This window comes from Mus musculus, chromosome 19 (genome assembly GCF_000001635.26).
Source record: "Mus musculus strain C57BL/6J chromosome 19, GRCm38.p6 C57BL/6J".
Lineage (NCBI taxonomy): Eukaryota > Metazoa > Chordata > Mammalia > Rodentia > Muridae > Mus > Mus musculus.
The window spans coordinates 39,716,167-39,741,389 of record NC_000085.6 but is presented as its reverse complement, the minus strand read 5'-3'; the positions used below and the strand labels follow the sequence as shown (position 1 = coordinate 39,741,389).

General features: G+C 37.0%; 1 protein-coding gene across 2 annotated transcripts in view; it reads left to right on the top strand.

The window, feature by feature from the left end:
* Positions 1-288: 288 nt before the first annotated feature.
* The window catches only part of Cyp2c68 (cytochrome P450, family 2, subfamily c, polypeptide 68), a 52,266-nt gene continuing 27,331 nt past the window's right edge, over positions 289-25,223 (top strand). The window contains exons 1-6 of one of the 2 annotated variants that reach the window (XM_006527177.2): positions 322-516; positions 670-726; positions 1,852-2,014; positions 2,188-2,337; positions 5,653-5,813; positions 6,930-7,106. In XM_006527177.2, the coding sequence (XP_006527240.1) occupies positions 721-726; positions 1,852-2,014; positions 2,188-2,337; positions 5,653-5,813; positions 6,930-7,106 (657 nt within the window). In that variant the 5' untranslated portion in view covers positions 322-516; positions 670-720. Of the gene's footprint in view, positions 517-669; positions 727-1,851; positions 2,015-2,187; positions 2,338-5,652; positions 5,814-6,929; positions 7,107-25,223 lie in introns of both variants that reach the window. The other variant, NM_001039555.2, reaches the window with a different exon arrangement.

Sequence of the window (25,223 nt, the reverse complement as noted above, 5' to 3'; positions counted from 1 at the left end):
GTTTTTGATACAGAAGAAAAGAAGAAATTGACATAATTTTAGTACAATCTCATAACTTTTACAAATTAACTCAAGTGTATTTCAAGTTTTGAATGATTATTATTTATCAGCCTTACTTGTCACAACTCAACAAAATTAAAACCCACATGTCTTACAGGCACGCTACAAAAATGACAATGTTAAAAGTGCTTGTTTTTTCTTATCATTGAAACAAAGTCCAATTGGAAGAGAGTTAAACAGTAACTAGTTGATTGTACAAAGATGACCAAACACAAATATTGATTTTGCGAATGCACTACAAAGTGTCTGGAGTGCCTGATCATACCAGTGTCAGTAAGAAGGGTCTCCATGGATCCATTTGTAGTCTTGGTGCTTTGTCTGTCCTTTCTGCTTCTCCTGTCACTGTGGAGACAGAGATCTGCAAGAGGGAACCTCCCTCCTGGACCCACTCCTCTCCCAATTATTGGCAATTACCACCTGATAGATATGAAGGACATTGGCCAGTGCCTTACTAATGTAAGTATGCCTTATGTTCTTCAGGTACATTTCAAATCGAGATAGAAGTCTTGCTACTTTCATAAAATTCTATTAGTGGAGGAAATATTGTGGAAATGAATATGGTGTAAAAAACTAAAATGTTCAATATTTTCTTCTGACTTTTGCTTCTAGTTCTGATCAGAAAATTAGTAATGCTCTAAGTTTCAGATTGAAGTACCTGAAATGCAGGTAATTATATACACATTTTTTTAAACAAATTGGGTAATTATATACTATTTTTACACACATTTTCTATTATTTTGACTGAAGGTGAAGAGTAGGGAAATTTTCATAAAACGAATCTGAATTTTAGACATGCATTGTTCTTGGATTTGACATTAATTTTGTACTCTGAAGAATTTATTGGTTTCTGAATTGCAGTAAATACAATGTGCATGAGCTCATACATGAAATAAAAAATCATAGTGGGAGTTTGCATCTGTCGTATTTTCCCCATCAACATTTTCTATTATTTTGACTGAAGGTGAAGAGTAGGGAAATTTTCATAAAACGAATCTGAATTTTAGACATGCATTGTTCTTGGATTTGACATTAATTTTGTACTCTGAAGAATTTATTGGTTTCTGAATTGCAGTAAATACAATGTGCATGAGCTCATACATGAAATAAAAAATCATAGTGGGAGTTTGCATCTGTCGTATTTTCCCCATCAACTTTTATTCCATTCATAGCCTGTGACTTGGACCTAGGATGCTGATTAGCAAGAATGTGGTTTTTCTGTGATGCTTCATACTATGGTACAGTTTGTATAATACCTACTCTATGTACATTTGTAACAATAGATAAGAATGGAAATCAAATATTTTTGGTAATCTAAGGTTTTAGTTTTCTAGTCTTTATCACAGGGCTCTCTTAGGTTTAACAAGAAGTGTTCCCAGCTGGTTCTGCAGCGTTCTTCTGACAATTTAAATCCATTTCAGTATGGAGTTATCATGAGAGTGATGCTCAAGTATCCAATAATGAATAAGTAGGATGTACTTATTTTCAATACAATCCTGTAAATAAATGTGGATATTTTACGTTAGTATATTTGTGTACTATGAAGAACAGATCAGATCTTAGTGTGATAAATCTTTGGTTTTAGTGTGTCAACAGCCTGAAAGATTTTCTGGCATACTGTAAGCCATGAATACCTGATAAACATCATAATGTACAGAATTATACACTTTAAACAGGTTTTCTGACTAAAAATATCATAATCCAATACGATAATTAAACTAAATAGATTGACTCTATTGAAAATACAATGACTTTTGTTTTTTACTAATATTTATGTTTGCTATTTCTTTCCAGTTTTCTAAAATATATGGCCCTGTGTTCACTCTGTATTTTGGCTCACAGCCTATTGTGATATTACATGGTTATGAGGCAATGAAAGAAGCCTTCATTGACTATGGAGAAGAGTTCTCTGGAAGAGGAAGGATTCCGGTTTTTGACAAAGTTTCTAAAGGAAAGGGTAAGTGTGTGTGTGTGTGCTTATGTGTATACTGGGCAGTTTCCAGAGCAAGCTGAAAGGTGGAGAGTAGAGGTCATGCTTGCTTGTCAGGCATAGGTTTGGGCTCTATAAAGCTACCACCTGTTAGCTCCTTTTGTGTCTGGGATTTCCAGTGTCTGTTCAAATTTCTTTAGGCATTGGTTTTAGCCATGGAAATGTATGGAAAGCCACAAGGGTCTTCACAGTCAATACCTTGAGGAACTTGGGCATGGGAAAAAGGACCATTGAGACCAAAGTGCAAGAGGAAGCACAGTGGCTCATGAAGGAACTGAAGAAAACAAATGGTAAGTTCAGGTCAGATTCTCCTTTTATATCTTGGTCTATGCATGGCTGTGTATGAGTCATGTTGTTTCTATCTTTTTCTAAGAATATTATTCTAATGAGATGTCATGAGTATAGGTACCATGATAATTTTAGTGCATTATAAGCCATAAATTTCCCTGATCACAAATGTCACTTGTTCTTTGAATACCAGAATGAGAGGGTGATTATCAGTGATAATGGTTACCATGTAAAAGTAAGGAGCATAGACCATGTAGTACTGGTTTTCTTTCTTTCTCTTTCTCTCTCTCTCTCCCCTTCCTTCCTTCTATCCTTCCTTCCTTCCTTCCTTCCTTCCTTCCTTCCTTCCTTCCTTCCTTCCTTCCTTCCTTCCTCCCTCCCTCCCTCCCTCCCTCCCTCCCTCCCTCCCTCCCTCCCTCCCTCCCTCCCTCCTTTCTTTCTTTCTTTCTTTCTTTCTTTCTTTCTTTCTTTCTTTCTTTCTTTCTTTCTCTCTGGCAATGGATAGCACCTGTTCACTGAAGTTTCTAATTGTCCTTCTATAATCTTGTTTGTAGTTCTCAGTAACAGTTGTGTGATGGATTATTTTTATTTCTCAGCTGATTGTAATAGATTTTTATCACTTATTATAGCTCTGATTTTATCATGATTTCAACATGTTATTATTTCTTTTTACATAGCATTTCATATTTTTATTTATAAACTTTTCTAAAACACATGTCAACACAAATAGTCAAAATTTATGCACACATGAAAACTAGTAAAATAATTCCTTTAAAAAAACTCAAAACAGTTTCATTGACTCTAGTATTTTCCTATTTGTTTTCAGTTGTTGAAGTCATATTCACCTTTACAGGTTTTTGGTATGAGAAAGTTGAGCTGCTGGTTGTTACTTTGCTAACACACTTGATGCTACTCACCTAGTGCTTTTAAAGAAAGATTATGTTTTTTATTTAAATTTCTATATGAAAAGTTTTAGCATTTTTACTTCTAAATACATTAAATCACATACAATCAGATTTTCCATGTGAATGGTATGCACACAAGAAGTAATCTCAAAGTACTTAAGTTCACTCTCATTCCTTAAAAGAATGTAATATCTTAGTATATTGTAAGGTGTTAAAATCCTGATAGAGCATTAGTAATCTCAAGGAATTCCACATATTTAAGTGTTCATCTTTGTTAACTCATATGACCTTTGTTTGAAGGTACACAATTTAAGATCACCTTCAACACAACATCACAAATTTGATCCTTTGATCACAGCAATTTCACTACTGAAATCATTCTCTCATATATTATTGTTTTTGTTTCTGTCATAAAATAACTGGCTTACAAGTTATAGCCACCATTGAGGGAACCAATGCAGGACCTCAAAGAAGGAACCTAGAAGCATTAACTGCAACAGAAAACATGAAGGATAGCTTCTCAGTCACCTATTCCACTTGTCTTTCTCACTTTCTTTTTCCTACTGCCTAGTATCACATGCCTAAGACTCACATTGCCTACGGTGGGTTTAGCTAGTGTCCCTATCATCAGCAATGAAGGAAGAGAACAGAGAGACATGACCTCAGAATAGTTTCCTGGAGCAATTACTCAATTGAGGTTCCTTCTTTTGAGTTGACTGTAGTTTGTGTCAGCTTGACTAAACTACTTGACAAACACTGATTATTTATTTTTCTTACATGTAACATAAATCACATGACTAATAGGATGTACACATTATAAACATATTTGTAATATAATATATTGATAATTATTTGATATAAAATATCTAGACATTTAGGTTTTGCTTAAATATATTAAATGGGAAGTTTGTCCATGATGAATATTTACTTTCTTTTTTATTGGATATTTTATTTATTTATATTTCAAATGATATCCCCTTTCCTGGTTTCCCCTCTGCAAATCCCCTATTCCAGTGCCCCTCCCTTTGCTTCTGTGATGATGTTCTCTAAGCATGATATTGAATATTTACTTTCTTTTCAGTGAATGTTATTGTTGCAATTGCACTAGGTGCTGGGTCTAAATCATTAGTATAGTTTTGTAATTGTAGTATATGCATTTTGGTTTGCTTGCCATTACAGTATTTTCCTCTTCCATTTCTCCTATTATTCCTAGTTACCACACATATTTTCCTTTATTATACTTGGTTCAAAATGGATTTTACAATAGCATATGTATTTCATAGATAGTAAAATTCAGTGTTCGAAAGATGAACAAGCAAAAAGGAAAGGGTTCATTTGTTTCATAATAGTGTTTGTCTCACGTTATATGGACATTAAAAATAAAGTTCGTTACACCATTTATTCATATAAGTGGATCATGAAATATTTACATACCATAGACTCTTTACATTCTTTCAAAAATCAAAAGAAAAAGGGAAAGCTAACACATGAGACTGTGACAGCAATACAAAAATAAAAATAAATAAATAAAAAAGGAAAGAATTCAACGTATCTTGAAGGAGATATATCATGCAGACCTTTGAGGGACACAAGTCTTCATCAGGTGATCAGAAAAGGTGTCTAAGAAACATGCCATAAAAATCATATCAAAGAGATCTATGTTAAATTTGAATTTTCTATAAAATATTTAGTATAAGAAAAGGAACAAGTTTATGGGAGTGAGAAATTGATTGTGACAATATTTAAGTGGTATATTCTAAGGGTGTCAGTGTACCAAAGAGAGAATGTATGGAATTTAACAACAAAATGAAGACAGTGATATTGATGCAATTTTTGAAAAGATAGATGCAACTTAGCTTAGTAGTGTAATACTGAAAACTTTTCTCCATTCTCAGCTAGAAGTGCAGCACTTATGTGCAAACACTGAAGTGTCTTAATATGCTACACCTAATACAAAAAAATCTATTAGTGTGAGTGGTCCATGAATAAGCATAGAGACTTCCTGGAAGTCCACACATACACTGGTGTTTGGATGTTTACTGCATGTTTCTTTTGGAACACTCATGGGGGACACATTTTGGTCACATTTATATGGTTATAAAAATAAAGATGTTATTGTAGTCATTCTTTAAACCTTGGTTTTGAATAATATATGTTGAAGTAATTGGCTAAATTTTAGGATTTAAATTAAGGTCCTTGAATGAAGCAGTGAATATGTTAACTAGTGAGAATGAAAACTAAGTCAGGTTTAATGTCAGCAAGATCACCATTCTTCAGCAGGTAAGTACCTAGCAGTTAAGTATATTCATAATTAAATTACTTGTTACAATTTCAAAAGTACCTTATCATGTTAACAAGGGCAAATGTATGTGTTTATTTTTAAAGAATTTTACAATTGTTTCCAAACTTCAGGCTCACCCTGTGATCCCCAATTCATCATAGGATGTGCTCCCTGCAATGTCATCTGCTCCATTGTTTTCCAGAATCGTTTTGATTATAAGGATAAGGATTTTCTTAGCTTGATAGGAAAAGTGAATGAATGCACTGAAATTTTGAGCTCTCCTGAGTGTCAGGTAAAGCCAAGGTTTTCTATTTCTGAAAACACATGTAACATCTTTCTTTCTCACAGGTCAAAATCAATAGAGACTTGTCAGACAAGTACTTCAATTCTAAGTATCATATGCAGAGAGTATCTGAAATGGAGTTTGAAACCCTCAGCTATATAAGCATTAAAACTAAGGGGCAAATGCTAAAATAGTTCAAGCCTGTTAGCTGCTTATCCATGAATTTTCTCAATGACTACTTCAGAATTGTGTGTAAAATAATTCCATTCACTTCTACAAGTGTGGGTAGTCACATATAGGCCATTCTCCTACTATGGAAATTCCTTTCCTACTTTAAAACAATTAAACACATTTTCATCATATTGCTAGGCAAGAATACCTCAGTATAGAAATAACATTCTCTCAAATAAGGAAGTGTATTAATGGAAATGAAAGCTTTCAGGAGAACTGAGTAGTTACGGTTGTTTGATGGGTTTGCTGGGATAATTGTTGACAAGAGGAAAGGTCAAAATGAGAACATGAATATTTTAATATTGTGTGGACCATGTACATACTCACAGAATTGTCCTAGCCTGAACTGGCGTCGACTGCACACTTCAAATACAATGATTGTGTGATCATGCAGAAATTATTAAGTGATACGGTATGCTCTTGATTTCAGGGCATCTTGAAGCTCCACATACATCTAAATAGATATTACATGTCAGAAACAGGTAGATAGAAATGAAGCTCAGGCATTAGATTTCTTTTATAAATCAGGTCACCCCAAAATTTAACCTGCTATTATCACCTTAAAAGTGTGAGAGTTAATAATCTATATCAGATGGTTATTCAAACTTGTAGAACAGAGTTTATTTGAATCATTGTGTAACTAACATGAACATTGTTTACACTCAAAAGATATGTGAGTGTGGAAATATTGTTTATGATCTTTGTTCATTTTGCAGAAATTTGTTCAACCAATCTATTAGAATGGAGAATTATTATATATGTAAATGACCTAACTAATGTGAATTTCATTCATATCTTGATCTATCAATGGAAACAATCATGCATTGTTATGAATATGTCTTAATTAATTCATTACAGCATATTTATTTAGTAAATTCTATCATTTTTTTGTAGATTTTCAATGCAGTCCCTATTCTTATTGATTATTGTCCAGGAAGTCATAACAAATTTTTAAAAAATCATACATGGATTAAGAGCTATCTTTTGGAGAAAATAAAAGAACATGAAGAATCATTGGATGTTACAAATCCTCGGGACTTCGTTGATTACTTCCTAATTCAAAGACGTCAGGTAAAGGGTTAATACAGAATTGTAAAATTATGGACTTGTCCTGGACTATAGAGTTCATTGAATACTTACTGAGTTACAAGTGATGTTTAAAATCATGCAAGTAGCATTTTAAAAAACAATTTATTTTTTATTACATGTGTGGGAATGGCTGAGAGAAGCAGGGTGATTTTGTGTGTTTTTTAAAAATTTTTCTTTTATTAATTAATTATGTTTTTTACACTTCATATTTTATTCCCTGCCCTGGCCATCCTCTAATTGTTCCTCATACCCATTCTGCTGTCTCCCAAGGATATCCACACCCCCCCACCCCACGATACCTCTAAAGTCCCGAGGGCGTTCAGTCTTTTGAGGTTTAGGTGCATCTTCTCTGACTGAATTAACACCCAGCTATCCTCTATTGTATATGTGTTAGGGTCCTCATATCAATTGGTGTATGCTGCCTGGTTGGTGGTCCAGTGTCTTAGAGATATCGAGGTTCCAGGCTAATCCAGACTGCTGGTCCTCATACAGGCTCATGCTCCTCCTCTGCTTCTTCCAGGTTTTCCCTAATTCAACCACAAGGGTCAGCAGCTACTGTCCATTGGTTGGGTGCAAATATCTGCATCTGACTGTTTTAGCTGCTCCTTGGATCATTCAGAGGACAGTCATAATAGGTCCCTGTTTGTGAGTGTTCCATAGCCTCAGTAATAGTGTCCGGCCTTGGGACTTCCCCTTGAGCTGGATCCTACTTTGGGACTATTACTGGACCTTGGTTTCCTCAGACTCCTCTCAATTTCATCCCTGCAGTTCTTCCAGACAGGGACAACTATGGCTCAGAGTTTTTGAAGTTGGGATGGCAACCCCCTACCTCTCTTGATGCCCTATCTTTCTGCTGGAGGTGGGCTCTACAAGTTCCTTCTCCCTACTGTAGGGCATTTCATCTAAGGTTTCTTCCTTTGAGTACTGAGATTCTCTCACTCCAGGTCTCTGCTATAGAGTTGATTTGTTAATTTGAGCACATTGCCCTATTTTCTGAATTAAAAGAAAAAAAAACTTAGAATAGTCAAGCAGAATAAAATAATTAGACTAATGGCAGAAAACAATGAAATAAATTCCAACTTGATTATACATCATAACTAATTCTGTCTTAAAATAAACATTTTCAGCATCATTTTTTATTGTGTGGATCAATTTTATATCCTATGTATTTAAAAAGATATGGACTCCTTAGCAACAATAAACCTATAGAGTTGTTTTTTTTTTTACTTTTTATTTTATTTTTAATTTTTACACTCCATATTCCATTACCTACCCCTCCATCCACCCTCCAAGTGCTCCACATCCCACACCTCTTCTGTACCCCGCTGTCTCTATATGGATGCCATCATGCCCTACCCCACCTGACCTCTAATCTCCCTGACATCTCCAGTCTCTTGAGGGTTGGGTGCATTATCTTTGAATGAACACAGACAATTGTCTACTCTATGTGTGTTGGGGCCTCGTATCAGGTGATGTATATGGTCTTTTTGGTGGTCCAGTGTTTGAATGATCTCAAGGGTCCAAATTAATTGAGACTGCTGGTCCTCCTGCAGGGTCGCCCTTCTCCTCAGCTTCTTTCAGTCTTCCCTAATTCAACAACAGGGGTCTGCTGCTTTTGTTTATTGGTTGGGTGCAAATATCTGCATCTTACTCTTTCAGCTGCTTGTTGGGTCTTTTGAAGGGCAGGCATGATAGATCCCTTTTTGTGAGCACTCCATAGGTTCAGTACTAGTGTGATGTCTTGGGGCCTCCCCTTGAGCTGAATCCTATAGATGTTTGTAAATGGATGACTGTGTTGTATTATTGGAAAGAATAGATGAATGAAAGTTCTGAGAATAATTTTTGATGAATTTGCCCTAGTGGGGTTAAAGATAAGTAGCTATTGGCTTTGCTGTCAGGACTAACTACTGGCATTGTGTAATTTAGGAAAAAGACAGTTTTCCCACAATTTCTTTGACACTCTAATTTACAAAACAATTGATCACATTCAGGTTTGCGGTTAGCTGTAAATTCTCATGCAGTGTTACAGTTATCCATTAATGAAGCTTTTTAAACACTATTTAAAAATCCAACACTGTGTGTCGCATGACTATGCTCCATGTTTTTTAAAACTGCTTGGCCAATATGCATCCTTTAAATTTCCATATGAATTTTAAGATAGGTTGTCAATTTCTGTAAGGAGGTCAGTGAGTATTCATTCATGCAGAGATTGCCCCTCTATGTATGTTGATTTTCATTCAGTTTTTATTATTATTACTATTATTAATCTTTTTTCACTGTCCAGTCATTATCCCCATCTAGGTCTGCACTCTGACTGTTCAAAATATACCTCTTCTCCTGTCTCTAACAGGATCTTCCTATCCCAAACTCACCACCCAAACGGAACTTCCCACTCCTTGGGGACTCAGGTCTCTGGAGGCTTAGATGCATCTTTTCTCACTGAGGCCAGATCAGGCAATTCTCTGCTGTATATGTCTCAGGGGCCTCAGATCAGCTAGTGTATTCTGCATGGTTGGTGGCTCAGTGTCTGAGAGATTTTTGGGATCCAAGTTAGTTCACACTGCTGAACTTCCTATGGGGTCGCCCTCCTCCTCAGTAGGCTTCTTCCACCATTTTCCTAATTCAACTACAATGGTCCCCAACTTCATTCCATTGTCTGGATGTAAGTATGCACCTCTGTCCATGTCAGGTGCTTGTTGAGGTTCTCAATGGGCAGCCATGCAAGGCTCCTATCTGTAAGTACACCATAGTGGAAGTAATAGTGTCAGGCCTTGTAGCACTACCTTGACATGGATCCCAAATTGGGCCTGTCACTGGACTTCCTTTACCTCATGCTCTTCTCCATTTTTGTCTGTGCAGTTCTTTTAGAAATGAACAAACCTGGGTCCCATATTTTGACTGTGGGAAGGCTATACCGTCACTCCACTTGATATCCTGTCTTTCTACTGGAGGTAGATGCTGAAAGATCCTTCTTCTCACGGCAGGACCTTTTGTCTAGGGTTCTGCCCTTTGAGAGTCTCTCACCTCCCAAGTCTTTGGTACATACTTGAGGATCCTTACCTCTTACCTCCTGAGGTTTGTGGCTCTCAGGGCTCCTGTCTTGCTTCCCACCTGAATACATGATCATGTTCCCGTTTTCCTGTTTCTATGCTCTCTCCCACCCAGGTCCCTTCCACCTTCTGTCCTCTCCCAACCCCTGTGATTGCTTTCTTCTCTCTACTATGTGGTGCTGAGTTATCCTCACTTGGGCCCTTTGGCTTGAGTTCTGAGAATGTTATTCTGGATCTTCTGTACTTTTTTGGTTAATATCCACTTATTAGTGAGTACTTGCCATGCATGTCCTGACTCATTCAGGATGACATTTTCTAGTTCCATCCCTTTGCCTTACAGAAGCTTTCAAGTTTCTTGAGGTCCCATTTATTAATTCTTGATCATAGTGCTTGAGTCATTGGAGTTCTGTTTAAGAAATTTCCTCCTGTGCCAATGAGTTCAGGCTCTTTCACACTTTCTCTTCCATTAGATTCAGTGTATCTGTTTTTATGTTGATGTTCTTGATCCACTTGGACTTGAGCTTTGTGCAAGGTAACATATATGAGTCTATTTTCTTTTTTTTTTCTTTTTTACATACTGTCACCCAGTTAGACAAGCACCATATATTGAAGATGGTTTCTTTTTTCCATTGTATATTTTTGGCTTCTTAGTCAAAGATCAAGTGTCTGTAAATATGTAGTTTTTTTTCTGGGTCTTCAATTCTTTTTGTTTTTAACTGTCCCAAATTTTTAATAATAATAGTGATGATAATAATAATAATATGTCTTTTATTTCTTCAGATGAAGAGATGACATGAAGGGTGTATGTTGCAGGAAATAGTCAAATGAGTGGCAAGTTCCTGTGCTATACCCACCTATTCTCTCTCCTGACAGTTGTCTCTCTGCCTTTGTCTTTAAACTACCCCAGTAGCCACTGATCCTGTGGGCTTCCCAGCTATGGTTCACTTGTCTCAGTGCTGCCTTTAACTTCTCAGCCACAAATCTCTGTGGTTTCTGGTCCCACATTCCAGTAATCCAGTAAAACAAAACTATAGAAGCTTATAATTAGTCAGGTTTATATATCAATACATTCTCAATACACAAGATGTTCATGCAATAAATTTAGGGCAATTGATGATGGTACAAGCTGCCCACCTAGATTAGACAAGTTACCCCAATTATTCTATTCCTATACAGTATTATAATGATTCTCACTGTGGCTATTTAAAACAATGTGGAATCTAAATCATCCTGTTTCTCCTCCATCATGCTTCCTTCTCCCTTCTCCTGTGTCATACCCTATCTTTGCAACTCTTAACTCCACCTTCGTTTTTCCTGTCCAATCACAGTCCTACTGCTGCCCTAATTTTTTACACATTTTGTTTCAAAAACAATTTTTTATTAGATATTTTCTTCATTTACATTTCATATGCTATCCCCAAAGTCCCCTATGCCCACACCTGACCCTGCTCCCCAACCCACCCAATCCTCTTTCCTGGCCCTGGCATTCCCCTGAACTGGGGCATATAATCTTCATAAGACCAATGATGATGACCTCCTAATGATGGCCAACAAGGCCATCTTCTGCTACATATGCAGGCAGAGATATGAGCTCTGGGGATACTGGTTAGTTCCTATTGTTGTTCCTCCTATAGGGTTGCAGACCCCTTCAGCTCCTTGATTACTTCCTCTAGCTCCTCCATTGGGGACCTTGTGCCTTCAGTTCTATTGCACTGATCAACGTCTCTGTCTCTTTGCCAATACCATGCAGTTTTTATCACTATTGCTCTGTAGTGTAGCTTGAGGTCAGGGATAGTGATTCTTGCAGTAGTTCTTTTATTGTTAAGTATTGTTTTTGTTATCTTTTTTTCCCTTTCCAGATGAATTTAAGAATTGCTCTTTCCATGTCTTTAAAGAATTGTGTTGGAAGTTTTATGGTGATTGTGTTAAATATGTAGATTGCTTTTGGTAGATGGCATTTTACTATGTTATTTCTTCCAATCCACGAACATGGGAGATCTTTACATATTCTGAGTCCTTTTGCAGTTTCTTTATTGAGGAACTTGAAATTGTTATCACACAGATCTTATAGTTGTTTTGTTAGATTTACCCCAAGCTACTTTTTTATGACTTGTTACTATCATATTGTAAAGAGTTTTGTTTCTCTAATTTTTTCTCCATCCATATATTATTTGTATAGAAGAAGGCTACAGATTTATTTCAGATAATTTTATGTCCAGCCACTTTGCTGAAGTTGTATATCAGCTGTAGAAGTTCTCTGCTGGAATTTTTTGCATCTCTTAACTATACTATCATATAATCTGCAAGTAGTGATATCTTTATTTCTTTATTTCCAATTGTTATCCCTTTAACCAATTTTTGTTGTCTACTTGCTCTGGCTAGAACTTTGAATACCATTTTTAATAGATAGTGAGAGAATGTGCAACCTTCTCTAGTCCCTGATTTTAGTGTGATTGCTTCAAGTTTAGTAGAAATGATTCAAATGTTCTCCATTTAGTTTGATGTTGGCTGTTGGTTTGCTTTATAATACTTTTATTATGTTTAGATATGGGCATTGAATTCCTGATCTTTCCAAGGAAGTCAATGTGGAATAGTTTGAATAGTGTTGTTGTTAGGTCTTCTTTGAAGTTCTGATATAATTCTCCACTAAAACTGCCTGCTCCTGGGCTCTTTTGGGTTGGGAGACTTTTAATGATTTCTCCTATTTCTTTAGGGCTTATGGGAGTGTTTAGATGATTCACCTGATCATGATTAAACTTTGTTCCTTGGTATTTGTCTAGAAAATTATCTATTCATCAAAAATTTTCAGTTTTGTTGAGTATAGGCTTTTGTAGTAGGATATGATGTGTATTTGAATATCTTTAGTTTGTGTTCTTTTGTCTCCTTTTTCATTTTGATTTTGTTAATTTGGATACGGTCTTTCTGCCCTTTGGTAATTCAGGCTAAGGGTTTATATTTCTTGTTGATTTTCTCAAAAACCAGCTCCTGGTTTTGTTGATTCTTTGTATACTTCTCTTGTTTCTACTTGGCTGATTTCAGTCCTGAGTTTGATTATTTTTTGCTGTCTACTACCTTGTGTGTATTTCCTTCTTTTTGTTTTAGAGCTTTCAGATGGGCTCTGAAGTTGCTAGCTGATGATGCCCTCTCCAACTTTTTTAATGAAGGTACTCAGAGCTGTCAATTTTCCTCTTAACACTGATTTAGTTGTGTCCCATAATCTTGGGTACGCTATGCCTTCATTTTCATTAAATTCTAAAAAGGCTTTAATTCTTTCTTTATTTCTTTCCTGACCAAGTTATCTTTCATTAGAGATTTATTCAGTTTCCACATGTGTGTGGATTTTCTGTTGTTTGTTCTTATCGAAGAACAGTCTTATTCCATGGTGATTTGATAATATGCACGGGATTATTTCAATCTTCTTGTATTGGTTGAGGCTCCTTTTATGTCCAACTATATGGCCAATTTTGGAGAAGGTACCATGAGATGCTGAGAAGAACTTATATTCTTTTGTTTTAGTGTGAAATGTTCTATATGTATCTTTAAAATAAAGTTAGGTCTTCACTTCTGTTAGTTTCACTGTGTCTTTTTTTTTTTCTTTTTCTTTCTTTTTTTTTTTTTTTTAGTTTCTGTTTCCATGTTCTGTTTATTAGTGAGAGTGGAGAGTTGAAGTCGCCCATAATCATTGTGTGAGGTTCAATATGTGCCTTGAGCTTTAGTAATGTTTCTTTTACAGTTATAGGGGTTCTTGTAATTGGGGCATAGAAGTTCAGAATTGAGAGTTCATCTTGGTAGATGTTTCCTTTGAGGTGTGTGAAGTGTCCTTTCTTATCTTTTGTTTATAACTCTTGGTTGAAAGTCAATTTTATGTGATATTAGATGAGTACTATTTCATTGTGTAAATGTACTACAGTTTCTATATTCTTTCCTCTGTTGAGGCACATCTAGGTTGTTTCAAGCTTATGAATATTATAAATAACATTGCTATAATCATATGGAGTATGTATTCTTTCTATATGTTGAAGAATCTTTTTGGCATATGCCCAGGAGTTTTATAGCTGTGTCCTCAGTTAGAACCATTTTCAATTTTCTGAGGAACCACCAGAGTGATTTCAAGAGTGGTTGTACCAGCTTGTAATCCCACCAACAATAGAGAAGTGTTGCTCTTTTCCCACATCGTCACCAGCATCTGCTGTCATCTCAGTTTTTGATTTTAGACATTCTGACTGGTACAAGGTGTAATCTCAGGGTTGCTTTGATTTGCATTTCCATGATTACTAAGGGTTTTGAATAATTCTTTAAGTGCTTCTAAGTTATTTGAGATTCCACAGTTGAGAACTCTTTGTTTATATCTGTACCCCACTTTTATAGGGTTATTTGGTTCTCTGGAGTCTAACTTCTTGAGTTCTTTGTATATTTTGTATGATAGTCTTCCAGTGGATGTAGGGTTGGTAAAGATTTTTCCCAATCTGTGGATTCTTTTTTTTTCCTATAGAAAGTGTCCTTCACCTTACAAAAGCTTTTCAATTTTATGAGTTCCCATTTGTCAATTCTTGATCATAGAACAAGCCATTGGTGTTCTGATTAAGAAAAATTCCCCCATACCAAAGTGTTCGAGGTTCTTTTCCACTTTCTCTTTTATTAGATTCAGCATATCTGGTTTTATGTGGAGGTCCTTGATCCACATGGACTTAGCTTTGTACATGGAGATAAGAACAGGTCTATTTGCATTCTTCTACATGCTGACCACCAGTTGAACCAGCACCATTTGTTAAAAATGCTGTCTCATTTCACCTGGATGGTTTTGGATCCTTTGTCAATGATCAAGTGACCATAGGTGTGTGGGTTCCTTTCTGGGTCTTCAATTGTGTTTCATTCATCTAACTTTCTGTCTGTGTACCCATACCATTGTATTATTATCACTATTGTTCTGTTGTTTAGCTTACGGTCAAGAATGGTGATTCCTTCAGAAGTTCTTTTATTGTTGAGAATGGTTTTTGATATACTGGGATTTATGTTGTTCCAGATAAATTTGTGAATTGCACTTTCTTCCTCTGTGAAGAATTGATTTGGAGTTTTGATAGGGATGGCACTGAATATGTAGATGGCTTTTGATAAGATGGCCATTTTTACCATTTTAATTCTGCTGATCCATTAGCATGGGAGTTCTTTCTCTCCTCTGAGGTCTTCTTCCATTGCTTTCTTCAAAGACTTGAATTTTCATCAACAGACAAAACCTACAGTAAGTGAAAACTTGCTTGGTTTAAGTCACACCAAGATATTTCATAGTATTTGTGACTATTGTAAAGTGTGTGTTTTCTGTAACTTCTTTCTCATTCTGTTTATCCTTTGAGTAGAGGGAAGATACTCTTTTGTTTGAGTTAATTTTGTATCCAACCTCTGTGCTGAAGTGATTTATCAGCTATAGGAGTACTCTTGTGGCATTTTTAGGTCACTTAATATACTATCATATTATATTCAAATAGTGAAATCTTGCCTTCTTCCTTTTCAATTTGTAACCCTTTGACCTCCTTCTGTTCTCTAAGTGCTCTGGCTAGAACATCAAGTATTATATTAAATAGATAGAGGGAGAGTGGACGGCTCTGTCTTGTCCTTGATTTTAGTGGAATTGTTTTAACTTTCTCTCATTTCAGTTCGATGTTAGTATTGGCCTGCCCTATATTGCACTTATATTTAGGTATGGACACTGAATTCCTATTCTCTGCAATACTTTTAGCATGATGGTGTTGTTTTTGTTGTTGTTGTTGTATTTTTTTTTGCAAAGACTTTTTTAGCAACTAATAAGAAGATAGTGTGTTTTTTCCTTTGAGTTTGTTTATATAGTAGATTGTGTTGATGGATTTTCATATATTGAACCATCCCTGCATCCATGGAATGATACCTACTTGATCATAGTGAATGATCATTTTGATGTGTTCTTTGATTCAGTTTACAAGAATTTTATTGAGTACTTTTACATCAATATTCATGAAGGAAATTGATCTGAAGTTCTCCTTCTTGGTCGTGTCTTTGTGTGGTTTGCTTATCAGTGTAACTCTGGCTTCATAAAATGTATTGGGTAGTATTCCTTCTGTTTCCATTTTATGAAGAAGTTTGAGACGTGTTGGTATTAGGTCTTCTTTGAAGGTCAAATAGAATTCTGCACTAAAACTGTCTGGTATTTAGTCTGTTAGTTTATATCTTTTTATAGGGGAGTTGTATCCATTGATATTGAGAGAATTAAAGATAGATGATTGTTAATTCCTAGTATGTTTGCTATTGTAGATAGCTTTATATATAAGTGATTTTCTCATTTTGGTTTTCTTGTAAAAATTAATTGGGATGATTAATATCTTGTTTTTATCTTTGGTGTAGGTACCCTCCTTGCTTTGGATTTTTTCTTCAAGAATCCTTGTAGGGTGGTTTTGTAGATAAATATTATTTGAATTTTGTTTTGTCCTGTAATAGTTTGGTTTCTCTATTCATGTTGATCGACAGTGTTTCTGGGTATAATATTCATGGCATTCATGTTCTCTTAGGATATGTGTAACTACTTTCCAGCCTTTCTTGGCTTTTATTTTCTCTGTTGTGAAGTCTGATGTAATTCTCATAGGTCTGCCTTTATATGTTACTTGGCCATTTTCTTTTGAAGTTTTCAATATTTTTTCTTTGTTCTGTGCATTTAGTGTTTTGATTACTATATAATGCAACGGTTTTCTTTTCTTGTCCAATCCATTTGGTGTTCTGTAGGCTTTTTGTACATATATGGCTATCTCTTACTTTAGGGTGGGAAAGTGTTCTTCTATGATCTTGTTAAATGAGTGTTTGGGTCCTTAGAGCGGGGAATCTTTGCTGTCCTCTATTCCTACTATACTTAGGTTTGGTCCTTTCATTGTGTCCTAGATTTCCTGGATCTTTTTTGGTTTATTCGTATTTTATGATTTGTATTTCCATTGACTGTTGTGGCAATATCTTCTAAGGTATCTTCTATGAGTGAGATTCTCTCTTCTATCTCTTGTGTTCTGTCGGTGATGCTTATATCTGAGTTCCTAAAGTCTTTCTTAGGTTTTCTACTTCCAGGGCGCCATCAATTTTGTTTTCTTAATTGTTTTTACTTTCACTTTTATGTCTTTGTCCACTTTGTTCAATTCTTTCACCTGTTTGATTTTGTTTCCCTCTTTTTCTTTAAGGGATTTATTTGTTTCCTCTTTAAGTGCTTCTACCTGTTTACACGTTTTCATGTATTGTGAGTTATTTACATCCTCCTTAAAGGACTATATTATCTTCATGATATAGGATTTTAGGTCAGCTTCCTGATAATCAGGTGTTTTGGTTTATCCAGGGTTTGCCATGGTAGGAGAAGTGGGTTCAGAGTGTTCTAAAGTATATTGGCTTCTGCTGCTTATGGTCTCGTGCTTAACTCTCACCATCTTGTTATTCCTGGTGTTAGCTGGTCTGGATGTCTCTGTCTGGAGGCTGCCTCCTGTTCCCTTTGGTTGCTGCAGGTCTCCTGGCAGACTTATGGCTCTGGCTGTAGCAGACCTCCTGTGAGGCCTTTGGACTGTGGGGTCTTCAGAGGGGAATGTATGCCATTGACCTGTTGGCCTGGCTACAGTGGCTCTTCAGGGAGGTCTTCAGAATGTGGTGTCTTCAAGAGGCATTCAAGCTCCTGATTTGTTTTCCTGGCTGCTGCAGATGTCCTGGGATGCCTTCAGACTGATGGGTCGTCAAAAGAGCAGTTGAGCTGTTGTGCCCTGTTCTCTTGGGAGACCTTCAGTCTATGTGGTCTGTTGCCAAGCATGCAGTGGAACTCTTACCTGGCCTTCAGGCTATGGTGTCTATTGTTCTGCTAGCAGTGGAATTCCTGGGAAGTCTTGAGCCTCGGATTTCTTCAGAGGAGCAGGCAAGCTGAGAGTCTGCTCCTGCAGAAGGTTCAGGCACGAAGGGGAGTGGAATTCGGAGGACCAGGGGTATGAGGAGTGATGAGTCCCAAGTCCACTATACCTCATCAAGATTACCATCTGCTGCAGTTGTTTGGGACCGTCCCTTATTGGCTGCCCTGTGTGCAGTAGAACTCCTGGGAGGTCTTCAGAAGTGGCATTTTCAGAAAAACAGACAAGCTGGTAATCTTTAGAGATTACCCTTAATCTGCCAACTTCCTTCTGTACTATCTTTTTCTGATACAACAAACTTCATTTTACAAGCATGGAAACTACAATGCACTTATATATCATTCATATATCTTTGAATTTTTTCTACCTTAGAGCTCTCCTAGCTTTTTACCTATGAATATCTGTGCAGACATTACTTGATGGTATGTTTTTCTTTTCTGTGTACCCATCTCTAATAATGAACTTTCTCCTTCACACTGTAATTTCATATTTGCTATTGTGAAAAAATTAAAGTTTTCAAAAAATAGTGTATATTTTAATAGCAATAAGATCCTTTACTTTTTATTTCTAAATTCTTATACCATGTGTAAGGCAGTTTTCATTACACATAAGTCTGCATAAGTTGGAGATCAAAGTTATTTATATCTCGATAGAAGTGTTACATCGCTGTAATGAAGCTGACTTGATCATTGTGCATGATTATATTACAGTGATCTTATATATAGTTTTCAAGTATTCTACACACAATTATTTTTTTAAATTTTTTCTTATTACATATTTTCCTCAATTACATTTCCAATGCTAGCCCAAAAGTCCCCCACACCCTCTCCCCCCACTCCCCTAACCACCCATTCCCATTTTTTGGCCCTGGCGTTCCCCTGTACTGGGGCATATAAATTTTGCCTGACCAATGGGCCTCTCTTTCCAGTGATGGCCGACTAGGCCATCTTTTGATACATATGCAGCTAGAGTCAAGAGCTCTGGGGTACTGGTTAGTTTATAATGTTGTTCCACCGTTAGGGTTGCAGATCTCTTTAGCTCCTTGGATCCTTCTAGCTCCTCCAATGGGGGCCCTGGAATCCATCCAATAGTTGACTGTGAGCATCCACTTCTGTGTTTGCTAGGCCTAGTCTCACAAGGGACAGCTATATCACGGTCCTTGCAAGAAAGGCTTGCTAGTGATTGCAATGGTGTCATCGTTTGGAGGCTAATTATGGTATGGATCCCTGGATATGGCAGTCTCTAGATGGTCCATCCTTTTGTCTCAGCTCCAAACTTTGTCTCTGTAACTCCTTCCATGGGTGATTGTTTCCAATTCTAAGAAGGAGCAAAGTGTCCGCACTTTGGTCTTCGTTCTTCTTCAGTTTCATGTGTTTTGCAAATTGTACCTTATATCTCGCTATACTAAGTTTCTGGGCTAATATCCACTTATCAGTGAGTACATTTCATTTGAGTTCTTTTGTGATTGGGTTACCTCACTCAGGATGATGCCCTCCAGGTCCAACCATTTGCCTAGGAATTTCGTGAATTCATTCTTTTTAATAGCTGGGTAGTACTCCATTGTGTAAATGTACCACATTTTTTGTATCCATTCCTCTGTTGAGGGGCATCTGGGTTCTTTCCAGCTTCTGGCTATTATAAATAAGGCTGCTATGAACATAGTGGAGCATGTGTCCTTCTAACCGGTTGGGACATCTTCTGGATATATGCCCAGGAGAGGTATTGCGGGATCCTCCGGTAGTACTATGTCCAATTTTCTGAGGAACTGCCAGACTGATTTCCAGAGTGGTTGTACAAGCTTGCAATCCCACCAACAATGGAGGAGTGTTCCTCTTTCTCCACATCCTCGCCAGCATCTGCTGTCAACTGAATTTTTGATCTTAGCCATTCTGACTGGTGTGAGATGGAATCTCAGGATTGTTTTGATTTTCATTTCTCTGATGATTAAGGATGTTGAACTTTTTTCAGTTGTTTCTCAGCCTTTCGGTATTCCTCAGGTGAGAATTCTTTGTTCAGCTCTGAGCCTCATCTTTTAAGGGGGTTATTTGATTTTCTGGAGTCCACCCTCTTGAGTTCTTTATATATATTGGATATTAGTCCCCTAACTGATTTAGGATAGGTAAAGATCCTTTCCCAATCTGTTGGTGGTCTTTTTGTCTTATTGATGGTGTCTTTTGCCTTGCAGAAACTTTGCAGTTTCATGAGGTCACATTTTTTAATTCTCGATCTTACAGCACAAGCCATTGCTGTTCTATTCAGGAATTTTTCCCCTGTGCCCATATCTTCGAGATTTTTCCCCACTTTCTCCTCTATAAGTTTCAGTGTCTCTGTTTTTATATGAAGTTCCTTGATCCACTTAGATTTGACCTTAGTACAAAGAGAGAGGAATGGGTCAATTCGCATTCTTCTACATGATAACAACCAGTTGTGCAAGCACCATTTGTTGAAAATGCTGTCTTTCTTCCACTGGATGGTTTTAGCTCCCTTGTCGAAGATCAAGTGACCATAGGTGTGTGGGTTCATTTCTGGGTCTTCAATTCTATTTCATTGGTCTACTTGTCTGTTACTATACCAGTAGCATTCAGTTTTTATCACAATTGCTCTGTAGTAAAGCTTTAGGTCAGGCATGGTGATTCCACCAGCGGCACTTTTATCCTTGAGAAGAGCTTTTGCTATCCTAGGTTTTTTGTTATTCCAGATGAATTTGCAGATTGCTCTTTCTAATTCGTTGAAGAATTGAGTTGGAATTTTGATGGGGATTGCATTGAATCTGTAGATTGCTTTTGGCAAGATATCCATTTTTACAATGTTGATCCTGCCAATCCATGAGCATGGGAGATCTTTCCATCTTCTGAGATCTTCTTTAATTTCTTTCTTCAGGGACTTGAAGTTTTTATCATACAGATCTTTGACTTCCTTAGTTAGAGTCACGCCAAGATATTTTATATTATTTGTGACTATTGAGAAGGGTGTTGTTTCCCTAATTTCTTTCTCAGCCTGTTTATTCTTTGTGTAGAGAAAGGCTATTGACTTGTTTGAGTTAATTTTATATCCAGCTACTTCACTGAAGCTGTTTATCAGGTTTAGGAGTTCTCTGGTGGAATTTTTAGGGTCACTTATATATACTATCATATCATCTGCAAAAAGTGATATTTTGACTTCATCTTTTCCAATTTGTATCCCCTTGATCTCCTTTTGTTGTCGAATTGCTCTGGCTAGGAATTCAAGTACTATGTTGAAGAGGTAGGGAGAAAGTGGGCAGCCTTGTCTATTCCTGATTTTAGTGGGATTGCTTCCAGCTTCTCATCACTTACTTTGATGTTGGCTATTGGTTTGCTGTAGATTGCTTTTATCATGTTTAGGTATGGGCCTTGAATTCCTGATCTTTCCAAGATTTTTATCATGAATGGGTGTTGGATCTTGTCGAATGCTTTTTCTGCATCTAAAGAGATGATCATGTGGTTTTTGTCTTTGAGTTTGTTTATATAATGGATTACATTGATGGATTTTCGTATATTAAACCATCCCTGGAATAAAACCTACTTGTTCAGGATGAATGATTTCTTTAATGTGTTCTTGGATTCGGTTAGGAAGAATTTTATTGAGTATTTTTGCATCGATATTCATAAGAGAAATTGGTCTGAAGTTCTCTATCTTTGTTGGATCTTTCTGTGGTTTAGGTATCAGAGTAATTGTGGCTTCATAGAATGAGTTGGGTAGAGTTCCCTCTACTTCTATTTTGTGGAATAATTTGTGCAGAACTGGGATTAGATCTTCTTTGAAGGTCTGGTAGAACTCTGCACTAAACCCATCTGGTCCTGGGCTTTTTTTGGCTGTTTGACTATTAATAACTGCTTCTATTTCTTTAGGGGATATGGGACTGTTTAGATGGTCAACTTGATCCTGATTCAACTTTGGTACCTGGTATCTGTCCAGAAATTTGTCCATTTCGTCCAGGTTTTCCAGTTTTGTTGAGTATAACCTTTTGTAGAAGGATCTGATGGTGTTTTGGATTTCTTCAGGATCTCTTGTTATGTCTACCTTTTCATTTCTGATTTTGTTAATTAGGATGTTGTCCCTGTGCCCTCTAGTGAGTCTAGCTAAGGGTTTATCTATCGTGTTGATTTCTCAAAGAACCAAGTCCTCGTTTGGTTAATTCTTTGAATAGTTCTTGTTTCCACTTGGTTGATTTCACCCCTGAGTTTGAGTATTTCCTGCTGTCTACTTCTCTCGGGTGAATTTGCTTCCTCTTTTTCTAGAGCTTTTAGATGTGTTGTCAAGCTGCTAGTATGTGCTCTCTCCCGTTTCTTCTTGGAGGCACTCAGAGCTATGAGTTTTCCTCGTAGAAATGCTTTCATTGTGTCCCATAGGTTTGGGTATGTTGTGGCTTCATTTTCATTAAACTCTAAAAAGTCTTTAATTTCTTTCTTTATTCCTTTCTTGACCAAGGTATCATTGAGAAGAGTGTTGTTCAGTTTCCACGTGAATGTTGGCTTTCCATTATTTATGTTGTTATTGAAGATCATCCTTAGGCCATGGTGGTCTGATAGGATACATGGGACAATTTCTATATTTTTGTATATGTTGAGGCCTGTTGTGACCAATTATATGGTCAATTTTGGAAAAGGTCCCGTGAGGTGCTGAGAAGAAGGTATATCCTTTTGTTTTAAGATAAAATGTTCTGTAGATACCTGTCAGATCCATTTGTTTCATAATTTCTGTTAGTTTCACTGTGTCCCTGTTTAGTTTCTGTTTCCACAATCTGTCCATTGATGAAAGTGGTGTGTTGAAGTCTCCCACTATTATTGTGTGAGGTGCAATGTGTGCTTTGAGCTTTACTAAAGTTTCTTTAATGAATATGGCTGCCCTTCCATTTGGAGCATAGATATTCAGAATTGAGAGTTCCTCTTGGAGGATTTTTACCTTTGATGAGTATGAAGTGTCCCTCCTTGTCTTTTTTGATAACTTTGGGTTGGACGTCGATTTTATCCGATATTAGAATGGCTACTCCAGCTTGTTTCTTCAGACCATTTGCTTGGAAAATTGTTTTCCAGCCTTTCACTCTGAGGTAGTGTCTGTCTTTTTCCCTGAGATGGGTTTCCTGTAAGCAGCAGAATGTTGGGTCCTGTTTGTGTAGCCAGTCTGTTAGTCTATATCTTTTTATTGGGGAATTGAGTCCATTGATATTAAGAGATATTAAGGAAAAGTAATTGTTGCTTCCTGTTATTTTTGTTGTTACAGTTGGCATTCTGTTCTTGTGGCTGTCTTCTTTTTGGTTTGTTGAGGGATTACTTTCTTGCTTGTTCTAGGGCGTGATTTCCGTCCTTGTATTGTTTCTTTTCTGTTATTATCCTTTGAAGGGCTGGATTCATGGCAAGATAATGTGTGAATTTGGTTTTGTCGTGGAATACTTTGGTTTTCCCATCTATGGTAATTGAGAGTTTCGCCGGGTATAGTAGCCTGGGCTGGCATTTGTGTTCTCTTAGTGTCTGTATGACATCTGTCCAGGCTCTTCTGCCTTTCATAGTCTCTGGTGAAAAGTCTGGTGTAATTCTGATAGGTCTGCCTTTATATGTTACTTGACCTTTCTCCCTTACTGCTTTTAATATTCTCTCTTTATTTAGTGCATTTGTTGTTCTGATTATTATGTGTCGGGAGGAATTTCTTTTCCGGTCCAGTCTATTTGGAGTTCTGTAGGCTTCTTGTATGTTTATGGGCATGTCATTCTTTAGGTTTGGGAAGTTTTCTTCTATAATTTTGTTGAAGATATTAGCTGGCCCTTTAAGTTGAAAATCTTCATTCTCATCTACTCCTATTATCCGTAGGTTTGGTCTTCTCATTGTGTCATGGATTTCCTGGATGTTTTGAGTTAGGATCTTTTTGCGTTTTGTATTATCTTTGATTGTTGTGCCGATGTTCTCTATGGAATCTTCTGCACCTGAGATTCTCTCTTCCATCTCTTGTATTCTGTTGCTGATGCTCACGTCTATGGTTCCAGATTTCTTTCCTAGGGTTTCTATCTCCAGCGTTGCCTCACTTTGGGTTTTCTTTATTGTGTTTACTTCCCTTTTTAGGTCTAGTATGGTTTTGTTCATTTCATCACCTGTTTGGATGTGTTTTCCTGTTTTTCTATAAGGACTTCTACCTGTTTGGTTGTGTTTTCCTGTTTTTCTTTAAGGACTTGTAACTCTTTAGCAGTGTTCTCCTGTATTTCCTGTATTTAAGTGAGTTATTAAAGTCCTTCTTGATGTCCTCTACCATCATCATGAGATATGCTTTTAAATCCGGTCTAGCTTTTCAGGTGTGTTGGGGTGCCCAGGACTAGGTGACGTGTGAGTGCTGCGTTCTGATTATGGTGAGCGGTCTTGATTTCTGTTAGTAGGATTCTTAAGTTTGCCTTTTGCCATCTTGTATTCTCTGGAGCTAGTTGTTATAGTTGTCTCTGGTTAGAGCTTGTTCCTCTGGTGATTATGTTAGCCTCTATCATCAGATCTGGGTGACTAGCTCTATCCTTAGTTTCAGTGGTTATAGTACTCTCTGTATGCAAGCTCTCCTCTTGCAGGGATGGTGCCCAGATATCTGGTTTTTGAAACTGCCTCCTGGCAGAAGTTGTGTTCCACTCACCAGAGGACTTAGGATCCCGTGGTGGATCCTGTGTGGGTCCTTGTGGGTGTCTGGAGACTCCCCCGGGCCAGGGACCACAGTGCTGCAGTGGGCCGGCCGGAAGGGACTTGAGCCCTGTATCAGGCCGGGTTACCTGCTTCTTTAATTACTGCAGTCTCAGGTCCTGTGCGATTGGATTGGAGCAGGCACTGTGTTCCAGTCACCAGAGGTCTTAGGATCCCTTGGCAGATCCTGTGTGGGTCTTTGTGGGTGTCCGGAGACTCCCCTCCACACAATTATTTTTTAAACTTTATTTGTCATTTTGAACAGTTGAGTAACACTATATTTTATAAATTGCCAGGAGCCATTTTGGAGAAGTTAAAAGTTAGCATGTAATCTTCCTAAGATTGTTCTACCGTGAACTGTAAACCTATGATGGTTTTGGTTCTTTAGGCTAGGGTAAGAAGATTTCATTTGAGGAAATTTTTTGATATTAATTTGCTTTTCATGTATATAACTAAGTATTAATCCACCCCTCTGTAGAACAACAAAGTTGT